The sequence below is a fragment of the Gekko japonicus genome, unplaced genomic scaffold (assembly GCF_001447785.1).
Source record: "Gekko japonicus isolate JY-2015 unplaced genomic scaffold, Gekko_japonicus_V1.1 scaffold281, whole genome shotgun sequence".
Lineage (NCBI taxonomy): Eukaryota > Metazoa > Chordata > Lepidosauria > Squamata > Gekkonidae > Gekko > Gekko japonicus.
In genome coordinates this window covers 706,737-718,231 of record NW_015174281.1, presented here as the reverse complement: position 1 = coordinate 718,231, position 11,495 = coordinate 706,737, and the positions used below count along the sequence as shown (strand labels likewise).

General features: G+C 45.8%; 1 protein-coding gene across 1 annotated transcript in view; it reads right to left on the bottom strand.

The window, feature by feature from the left end:
- Nucleotides 1–375: 375 nt before the first annotated feature.
- The window catches only part of PRRC2C (proline-rich coiled-coil 2C), an 80,050-nt gene continuing 68,930 nt past the window's right edge, over nt 376–11,495 (bottom strand). Inside the window, exons 32-36 of the mRNA XM_015423845.1 lie at nt 9,271–9,374; nt 8,678–8,743; nt 6,232–6,352; nt 4,950–5,186; nt 376–867 (exon numbers count right to left, since the gene is read on the bottom strand). Coding sequence (XP_015279331.1) covers nt 607–867; nt 4,950–5,186; nt 6,232–6,352; nt 8,678–8,743; nt 9,271–9,374 — 789 coding nt within the window. The 3' untranslated portion in view covers nt 376–606. The remainder of the gene's footprint in view (nt 868–4,949; nt 5,187–6,231; nt 6,353–8,677; nt 8,744–9,270; nt 9,375–11,495) is intronic.

The window sequence follows — 11,495 nt, the reverse complement described above, 5'->3', positions numbered from 1 at the left end:
ATCAAACCATAGCAGCCTTTCAAAGGGAAATCTGACACAGAACATTTACAGAATGAAGCAGGGGAGTGTTTTTGTGTACGTGAAGGTGTGTGTGTGGGGGAAGTAGATGATAAAGCTGCTGTGTGGACTTACCAACTGCACTGAAATCTGTCAGGTCATTATTAAGGATCAGCATCCTCTAAGGATACCCAAGCAACATAAAACAAATCCCCCCCCCCTTCTCTCCAGCACTGGCCCTTCTTCAATCTGCCTCTCTTGTCGCGTGGCTCCTCAAAATGAAATAGCAGTGAACACACCAGGAGAGAATGTACCACCGATTAAAGTACATGCCCCAGCAGCATTATGTTGCGTCCTTGGAAGGCGCGGGGGGGGGGGGGGGGGGGGGCCCTCCCCGGTTCAGACAGATGACACTCATGCAGTGGCATGGGAGCTGCAAGCCCCAAGGATCCCCCAGATCTTTAGAGCCTTTCACGGTAGCCAAGGCTAATTTAGTGTCTACGTCCCTTTAAGCCACTCAGATCCTTGACGGGACTTGCCTTGCCCTTTTGGGCTACAGGTTTGTGCTGCTATTTTACTCCCCGCATACTGGCAGACAGACACGGCATTTTATGACTTTGTCTCTTCTGTCTTAATGGCCTGAGGCTTGATTGGTCCAGTTCTAACAGGCTTGGGGGCTGTCGTCGGCGTGGGGCTTGGCTTCTCCTCCACTTTGTCCTGGCATGCTCCAGAGGGGGGATCGGCCATTGCTTCAGGGGTTTTATTCCCGTTGTCACCCACTTTCTGTATTTTGCTTCCAGTCGGCTTGCTCTGCTGCTGTTCTGAGAAGAATCTCTGGGTAGACTGAAGGACTTCTGCTCTCTGCTTTGCCTTGATAAGAAAACAACAACAAAGATGTGTTTAACAGAACATGGGCCAGAAGTAAAGCTACTTATTCTGCGCATAAGAACCACTGGTTTGCTTATACATCTTAGATGTGCCACAGAATATGGAACTACTTTAAGTGGTGATCTGAATTCTTCTACTTTTAGATGCAATTAGGAATACAGCATCTAGAAAGAACCAGAAGGCCACCCAAGCCAAAACCCACTACCTGAGGCCAAGACCAAGACCTGGATAGCCCAGGCTAGCCTGATTTCATCAGGTCTCAGAAGCTAAGCAGGGCTGGCCCTGGCCAGTGATTGGATGGGAGACCTCCAAGGAACACCAGGGTCCTGACGTGGAGGGAGGCAATGAAAACCACCTCTGAACATCTCTTGCCTTGAAAACCCTATGAGGTCTCCATAAGCCAGCGGTGACTTGACGGCAACAACAACAGGCAGGATCAGCCACCTCCCAAGCAACTCCAAGTGTCATGAGCAAAAGAGTCAAACCCACACAACGGGCAACACACGCTCACCTTGGAAACTGATCAGACTTTGAAAAAAATACACACACACACACACCCAAAGTCTAAATATGGACTTTGGATGAACCTGAGAATAATGTGTATACATTTATTGTTTAAGAAACACTCTGGAATTGCTTGGACAGGACAGTTTTTAAATATAGATGCCTTCTGACTCTGCAGGACAAAAAAAGTGATCAGAATTGCAAGCAAGTAAATGGTTACAATACAGTTCACTTTGCTAAAAGGAAGGCCTTTCTCGTATCCCCTTTATGGGACTGGAGGTACGGGATAAGCCACATCTAAAGTTCTTGTAAATTACTCTTAGAACTGTCAATGCCATTGACTCAGGAGTCATCCCACAGGACTTACTCCCAAGTGAGTGAACAGGGAAGTATCACTCTAAATTAGCTCTATGAGCGCTGAAGTCACCACAACGGGCTTCTACAACTTCTCCTCCTATCACAGATGCTGCTGAGCTTTTCGGCTTGGGAACTTTAAAAATGTTTGTGTGGCTGGGACTGAACTGTGCCACCCTGAAGTGGGCCTGCCGCCACTGCTGAGTATCTCTGGGAACAAGGAGCAACCTTGGCTGATGTGCAAAAAAGGCCCAAGGTGCAGACCAAGGCGATTGCCCTACTTGCAACTGCTTCCCTGAATGGCAAGTGGCTGCCAGCCAGGTTCTACATCGCTCTCCGCCTCTCATGAACACACTAATGTTGTGTCGCTTAATGCCACAAGGACCAAAGGATATTGCATAGTCATGTGACTCGCAGTCTAAAGGCCCCTCAATTGGGCCCATAAACACTTCTCTCTCTTTTTGATGACAAGTTTCAACTGTCAGAAGAAGAAGAAGAGATTGGATTTATATCCCGACCTTCACTCGGAGTCTCAGAGCGGCTTACAAACTGCTTTCCCTTCCCCTCCCCACAACAGACACCCTGTGGGGTGGGTGGGGCTGAGAGAGCTCTGACACAAACTGCTCTTTTTCAAGGACAGCTGTGCCAGAGCTTGTGACTGACCCAAGGTCACATCAGCAGGTGCAAGTGGAGGAGTGGGGAATCAAACCCGGTTCTCCCAGATTAGAGTCCGCACACTTAACCACTTCACCAAACTGGCAACAAACTGACGGTGACCCTGTAGGGTTTTCAAGGCAGGAGATGTTCAGCAGTGGTTTGCCATCGTCTGACTCTGAGTCGCAACTCTAGACTTCCTTGGTGGTCTCCCTTCCAAGTACTAACCAGGGCTTAGCTTCCGAGATCTGACAAGATTACGGTAGCCTGGGTTACCCAGGTCGACGCCTCACCACCTGGGATCCACATATTTGAAAACCAGTCTCTACAGATACATGCCCCCATGCCCACTGAAGTTGGCACAGTGTCATCAGTTAGGAATTCCCTCGTTTTAGGAGGTTTGTCTGACTACTGTTAGGGTTAGAGCTTTTTCCAGCATGCTCCACTCCTGCCCATCCTGTGGAATGGTTTGCTAGGGACAGGGAATACAGAACCTTCTTTGGCAAGATTTATAAGGCTTTGCTGTCTGTACTGTTCTCCTGTTGGCAACTGGAAAGCGAAACAGAGTCCATGTTGAATTCTTTGCTGAACCTAAAGATCTGTTGTTTTTCTGGAGTTCCGAAGAAGGGCCTGGCTATCTTTCAGATCTACGAAGCTGAGGATATAAACTGTTAAGGCTAACATGGTCAAATTATTTTGTTCTGGGGTGTTCTATGCTGAAAATTTTGTCCTTTTTACTGGGAAACTAACACAAATAAAAGCAAGTCTGACTCCTGTTCCTAATGAAGCACTTCCTCTCTGCAATCCATCTTTGCTTCCAGAACAAAAACTACCATGTTTTCAGAAAAGTTAACCATGTTCAAAGAAGTAGCTATTACTGGATGAACTCTGAACCAGTCATGAGTTTCGAACACTTCCACTGGAACTGGCAACAAGTAACACGCTTGCAGATGAACAATAACTTGAAATATGTTTTTATGCTGTATTTTCTCCTATATGGCAAAACAGTAAAGCCCAGAACTAAACAGTCTAGTCCAATCTCATCAGATCTCAGAAGTTAAGCAGAGTCGGCCCCGGTTAGTACCTGGATGGGAGACTGCCAAAGAAGTCCAGGGTTGCGATGCAGACAGTGGCAAACCACCTCTGGACATCTCTTGCCTTGAAATCCCTACGGGGACGCTGTAAATTGGCTGCAAATTGACAGTACTTTCCACCACCAAACAGTAGTAGACAGATGGCAAAGGCCAAGATCACCCATTTGATCACCCACTTCAGGTGGTTTCTGTAAATTTCCTTTAAGTTGGGGGAGGGAAGGGAACCCACCCAAAGCATTTTTAAAATGGCCCAAGGCTCCCTAATTAACAGTGTGATTAAGTTTAGTCAAGAGTGGGAGGGACATGGCTAAGTGGTACAGCATTTGCTTTGCACACAAGCGTTTCCATGTTCAACCCCTGGGAATCCCCAGTTAAAAGGAACAGGTAGTAAGTGATATAAAAGACTAGTGCCTGAGGCCTCAGAGAGCCTCTGCTGGACAGTGTAAACGACAAGCTCGATAGACCAAGGGTCTAAGCAACTTCATATGCTCACGTGCACAACCTCTTGCCTTGGAGCAGGTGAAACATGGTATTGGAAATGAGATTATGCTACTGTTTGGAATTTGTGGTACGATTCCCACCACAATTATTTGGCTAAACAGCGGACCTATCATAGGAAAATAAAAAGCTCCAATGATAGCTATTTCTTGCACCACCCTTTGCTCAAGGAGTTCTGGGTTCTGCACATGCTTCTCTATGCTGTTTTAATACTTGTAACCAAAGGTAGGTTAGACTGAGAGCTTACAACTGGCCGAAGGTCACCCAATGAGCTACATGGCTTAGTGGGGATTCGAACCTGGGTCTCCCCAGTCCTAGTCCAAGACTCTAGCCACTACAGACGACTAGCTCTTTGGATTTCTACAAGTCTAATGCACTGCAAGTCAATACAATAGAAGCTATTAAGGAAGTCCTGCCCTTGCTGGCAACTGACTGGGTTACTGGTTTCCGTTCTCCTTTGATCGCACGGCATCCCCACACAGGCTCTGATGTCACAGCAACTTCATTCACACAGAAGGGTCTCCAAGTGCTTTCCAAACAACGTTATGCCATGAAATGCAGCGACTACTTGGGCGGGTGGGCCTACGGCACTACATGAAAGTCGAAAGAGGCACGGGGAATGAAGGCAGTGCACTGCGTAGCATTGCAGTGCGACTTCTGTCTGCTTTCACGAGGGTTGTACAAAAGGAGAGTTTGGTGGACGGCATCCAAAAACAGCAGGGGGGAAAAAACAAACTGCTGCAAGTTTAAGTATAGTTCATCAGGGTCCGCCCTTCCTCTAAAGCTCAGCTAGGACTAGAGGTGCTGTCTGTAATAGCAAGATTTCAGTTTATTTTTCTTTGGCTACTGCAGGAAGGGACGGCTGAAGGGCCCAACGGCATCTTAAGTGAACAGCACCTCGCCTTGCAAGTCAAGACTGAACTGTGGTTAACACAGCGCGGCTGACCAAAAAATACTAACCTTCATGTCTTGTTCAGCCTTCATCGCAGCCTGGGCCTGATTGCCTCTGATTCCAGAGAGTGATCCACAAGGACCCCTGGCCACATGTGGCAAACGAGGGTGGCTCATAAGGCCTGTGGTCATCTGAGGTGGCATCTGACTAGCCAGTGCCATTGGCGGCCTCTGAACGGGTGCTGGGAAGGTGTTAGTATGTGGGGCTCTTACCAATGGAGGGACCAGGTTAGGCTGAGAGAGGATCTAAGTGGTGGGAAAAAAGAACAACAAAAAAAGAGAGACATTTAGCTGTTAACAAACTGCCAACCCGATCAACACGGTGGCTTATCTGGGGGGTGGGTGGGGAGCATGCCTCTGTTATCAATGCCATGGGTGCATTCTGTCCTTACGATGGGCCATGCTCACAGAATTGTAGGGGGAGAAAAATCCTACAGGTGGGGGACTGTGCTTAAAAATTGCCATAGCACATCAAAGACCAAAGGAGGGGGGAACGGCAGAGGCAAGAGGTCAGGGCAGATTAAAGGGCAGCATGCGCAAATATATGTTAAGATGCAGAAACTAGTAGAAAATAGATGAGTCCTTCCCAACAAAATCCAGCACCTTGACGTTTGACGTGTATAACCTCAATCTGAGGTTGAAGCTTACACCTCGTCTCTCCGTATCAGATCATTTACAGTAACCGCACTCTGGATTCACGGCCCCTTTTAACGCTACCTTTTAAAAAAAAGTTATTGTTGTAGTTTGGGCATCCGATTCAAAGCTGCATTTCAGGTAACTGGCTAAGGGCACACAATTCCCCAGGAACTTCTGTTCAAGCCCAATTAAATGAGCAGAGGAAGATGCACTTCTTGCACAATTTTCATTCATTTCATTGGACCTTCCACAGGAGACATTCCTGGCAGACTGTGTCCTAAGCATCAGTCTTAAGGTACACGCACTGGGACCCTTCAGCCCTTTGCCCACTTCCTTCCTTCCCCCCTTCAGCAGAGTATCTGATACTCAATTGTAGTGAGATCTGTGCAGGGAAGCCAGTGATCACCTGCCAGCCTTTACACCCGTCCAGTTTCTCAGTTTAAGGAGCACAGAGGTTACGGAAAGCAAAAGTACCCTCATCAAGATACCAGGATGGTGACAGGAATCAGATTTTAATTACAGAAAGTGCACTTAATTGATTATCCAATAGTTATTAGTGAACTTTGAGGCCCTTTATTTAAAACAAAACGGAGCTATACAGCCAGTCACGCACACAGAACTCCGGCCTATTGGCAAAAAGCCGCTTGCTGCCCACCTGGGGTGTGAACTGAGGAGGAAACGGCTGCGTCATTCGCACAGTGGCTGACTGAAACTGCTTCTGGTAGACAATGGTATTCATTTTATTGGACTGACTGTTCGGACTTGTAGACGCAGCCCTTGAAGAGAAAACAATTCAATGGGTTAATATTTTGGTTATCACACTTGCAATGCTTTTTCCTTTTTGTACAATGTTCATACACTCCCTGAAGCCAGAAGAAAAACTAGGTACTGCTGGTAGAACAAATTTAGAGTCCAGTGGCACCTTTAAAAGTGCCACTGGACTCTAAATTTATTCTACTGCTTCCAACCAACACGGCTGACTACCTGGATCTAGGTACTGTTTGATAGATGCTGTTGGCAGCCCACACAAACTAACAGCAGCTAGCAGTTCACTGCGTATCAGTATGAACTAAGTAACTGTTAAAAGCTTTAAGTTTCCTGCTGCCAACCAAAGGGAGCAATTAAAACAGACAATACTGTTACTCCTCCTGCTTTCAGATAAGTACGCATGCAAATTTCCTGCATGCAGACAGTTCCTCAAGTGAACCTAATGCAAATTTTTGCTTGTGTACAAAAAGCACACAGTGTAACATTACAGGCCAGAGAATATACAGTGGCCGCTTTTCATGAACAAACAGCCATTCATTCATTTGGGCATTTTATTAACTGAGAAAAGCAACTGTTAAATTCGTTGGCCACATAAGGCTCAGATGTATAAAAGCATTATTTGAATGTCAAGAGGCAAAGAGGCATGCTATTTAGAACAAATTAGTTGACTGGCAAGAAAACCCTGCAGATCCCTCTTCTCATTCACACAACTCCAGTGCAATGGACGTCTCAGCAGCCCCAGTTCCCTGGCACTTGTGGCTCAGCCGCTTCTGCACCAGAGGTTACTTTGCAAACCCTGAACTTCCTGTTTGGAGATGCTTGCATTTACAGCACACAAGTCTCCCTGTGTTTCAGTCCCTCTCTCAGCAGAACAGTCCCTGCAGCCACATGTTGCTGACAGTAATGGAGGAGACCATCAGTCCTGGCTTCGTGATTCAACGCAACAAATAGGCCAATGCCTACACAAGGGCTTTCTCTGCTTCTCACAATACCTGACCCTTTTAAAACCAGTCAGATATCAGACTGCAGACTAACTGGAGTCCTAATCTGTACAGCAGTTTATGCTCTTATTTTCATGGAGGAATGCTCACCTTTTCCAGGCCACAGGAAATGGCTTCTCTAAGCACAAATACTTTGACCTAGGTAAGCTGCGGTCATAAGCTATCCTAAAGTCAACAGGCAGAGCCTCAGATCTAGAATCTTCATATACTCCAAACACACAGCAGGAGACAGGGTTACATTTTCCCTTCATGAAGAAGCAGAGAGACCTTTGTTTCCTGCTGGCCACGTGACACTACCCAGGAAATACCTCACATGTGATAACTGGGAGTTCAGCTTCCTAAGCTACCAAACTATTTGGCCTGTGTTAATTACAGGGGCTAAACGTTCTTAGTTTTGCCAAAGCAAAGCTAAGCTGTAAATAAGTCAAAATGCTCTTGAGCACTTCAGATTTATATGTCATCTAAGCTTCCCATACAACGTTCGGGACTTTAGGGATCTCAACACCTTGCACGATTAGACATCGCTGCACAGTCTGACTTCCGCTTATTCGACACTTGGCGTGCTTCCGAAGATCAACCCTCAACTTAACTAACCTAATGGGCCAAAAAACAGTCGCGCTAGTTCTGATGATCTAGGGGTATGGTGTTAAGAGTGGCTTTCCTTTAAACAGCCCCCCCTTCCCCCAGGAGAACCTGCTTGTGAAGCTGACGGGAGCTTCAAAAGTAGCAGGCAGTTGGGCACCAGGGTCAGAAGTTACTGTCTAAAATTCTAGTGGAGACATGCAACCCCCCTTGGCCCAAACAGCTCTGTGTCTCCTGGCCAATGGCTATGTTTTGATGGTCCCCCCCTCCACTTGTTACCTTCCAACAAACACTCCAAACAGTGCTTTAAAAAGCCCTCCCCTGTTCCCGTTTACAAAGGAAGCAGATTCTCCATTCACACTTTGTCTCAGAAGGCCTTTTTTTGTCATTTGAAACCCCCCTCTACTAGAGTCAGCCACAGCCACACTTTGCCACCATGACGCCAAAGCATTCCATCATCCTAATAAGTTATTCCCTCTTGCTCTGCTGGAGTTGTTTCATTTGACCAACCAGGTAATCACAATCTTGATCCAAGTAATATTAAGGGTTTTCGACCGGGACTCAGTATTGTGACTATGTGGGACAATATAGGAAAAACAAGCTGTTCCAAAGCAGCTTTCTTTTAACAATATACAGGATACTCCACCATATACAGCAATGCTTCTATTGGCAGCACACAATCTCCAACCATATTCAAACTGCCTGTTGCCATTCTCACATATTTGGGATCACAATCCTGAGGAAACACACCTGTGCAAGCTCTGCTGAAATAAATGGGGATTGGACAAGTGCGTAGCCATTCTGTCTTCATATTTCCTGCAAAATAAATTGCCCTCTGTTTCCAAATATGTCCCCTTTCCCACGAGAATTCACAGTAATTCAGACAGTTCAGCCCTCCAGCCCCAGAACTGCTAACCATTTCCCTTCCAACACCCCCCAACACAATCTGGATGGCCAAGGAGGCCAGAATGCCTGTTACAATGCCATTGTTATGGCTATAATGTAAAACATACATGTTTAAGTCAACCAATCCTTTCCCTTCTAACTTGATGTCCTCCACGTACCTTTAAAAAGCCTTTTTTGCCCCCAAGTTGTTAAGTGGGTAAAAGGGTGGTAGCCCTTGCAGTCCTTCATTCCATTTGGCTAGAGGGCTTGCCAGGCTAAGATTCTGCACAGGTGATTTAATTTTTAAATTGCACTTTGCCCCCCATAAAAATTACATTATTACTATACTGCTTCTCCTGCCAAAAAAGCATCCTAACATTTAATTCATTATTTGAACATTTTAACTGGGCTCCATCAGTAAGTCCACAGTGCCAACTTGTTTTAAAAGGTCTGTGTACCTGAAGGGACTGGAAGTTGGAGTGGTACTTCTTCCAGTAACTGGAGGTGTGCCTGGTTTAACATCAATGCCACTCCCAAAGGCCTTCAGGTCCATTTCTGACATCTGAAGAAAACAAGAATGATTTCATCAAGGTTAGCTCCAGAGAGCGTACAGTTAAACACAGGGAGCTCACATTCAGAGAGCTCATCTCTACACGGCCTTTATTACAATGGACATAAAAGCTAACCTACAAATATCACACCTAATCAAGTTTCTGAATAAAACAAACATTTACTTATTTGAACACACAAACATCACCATTCCTCTGTTGGCCACGAGAGCAACTTAAAAGTGACTCAAGTACTTCCCAGGTAGACTAAACAGGACCTTGTTCTCTCTAGCCACTAGTAACTCCCAAATAAATAAAATACAAAACAAAAGAGAATTTCAGTGCTCTAAATGGATAGGTCAGAATCCAGTAAGAGTTCAACAGAGCTAACTCCCACAGATTTCAATAAAAAAATAAAGCATACATTTTGCATTCTCCCACTGAAATCAGAGGAACTTCATTCTGGCTGGCCTGTACCCACTGAATAGAAATTCTGTGTTACGGTCCAGCATTCAGTAGATCCTTTAGAAGGATGAATGCGCAACACAAGCCACCTAAATACAGGCTCTCTCCTACAATGCTCCTTCTATATTCCTCCATCTCTCAGCCATTCACCATCAGCCTTACATAGTTCCCTCTAAGCTGAGCTAGGGGGTGCTGGTGCACAAAATTTTAGCAGGCAACGCAGGGATTTCTGCTTTTGCTCACAAGGCATTTCCCCCCTCCATTGGAAACTATGGAGGATGGGGCACCTCTCCTCCTAGAACTGGACCCCCTGTTCCAATCTTTTTGAAACCGCGGGGGGGGGGGGGGGGGGGTTGAGGAGAGGCACAAGCAGCTATACTGCAAATTTAGTGCTTCTACCTATAAAAACAGCACCCCCAGAGGCCCATGGGTTATAATGGTCCCCCACAGGCTATAATGGAGCAGGGAAAAAATAGAGTTTTTTGCACACCCTATTATGCTTTTCAGTATGAGCTGCGGTGGCTCAAGTGGTTAAGACGCTGAACTGCAGGCTGTGGAAGGTCAGTAGTTCAGCAGTTCAAGACCCGGGTGCCGCAAGACAGGGTGAGCTCCTGTCTCTAGTTCCAGCTCCTGCCAACCTAGCAGTTCGAAAGCAAGAAATTGCAAGTAGATAAATAGGTACCACTTCGGTGGGAAGGTAACAGCGTTCCGTGCGCCTTGGTGTTTAGTCATGCCGGCCACATGACCACGGAAACGTCTTCGGACAGCGCTGGCTCTTCGGCTTTGAAACGGAGATGAGCACCGCAACCCTAGAGTCGGATTCGACTAGCTTTCGAGCAAGGGAACCTTTACTTTTACCTTATGATTTGTAAACTGCCTTGAGTCACAGGGAAAAGTGGGATATAAATATTTTAGTAAATAAGTAGTTTGGGCAGGTTGATAACATTTAAACAACTTCCTGTTTGTTAGGTTAGGCAGGGTTCTGACAGTGACTGTTCCTCCTCTGTTATACTTGACCTGTAAGACTGGTTGTCATATTTCACTTAAAAAAAACCCCAAAGTAGACTGCAAGAGTCCCCTAAGTGCTGGTATGTTTTCTAAGGTTCAGCAATAGGTGACGATCCTCGGCCAGGTCTACCAATACAGTGGAAAGGGGTGGGTGAAATTTGTCTTGATTCTGTTTTCTCTTACAACATTTAAATTATTCTTAAAATATAGTTTAAATATAATTTAAAATAATTTATTCTAAGATTTTTATAAGGTTATGGAAGTAATGTTCTAAAAAACTAACTTATGTGATTAGCAAATGTACTTGCTCACAATTTTACTGCTACTAGCTTTTTTTGCTCACGAGGTAGAATTTCTGCTCACAACACTGTGGAGCTTAGAGGGAACACTGAGACAGCTGGGGTCCACTGTGCCAAATAGAAGAGGTGTACTAGTTAGCTAACAACCAGCGACCCCCTGCCCCAACACCAATTTAATCATATTTGGTCCACAAAGCGCTTCCTCTGCACAAAATGGAACACAGGAAAAGCTGCAAGCCTATTTGTACAACATACCCACTCTCTGAAGAAACAATGCTTGGGTCATGTGCACTTGGGAACTGCTGCATAGGAGTGGGCAGTCAGTAGCACACAGTCCCTAAGCATCTACGCCACACACTCTTT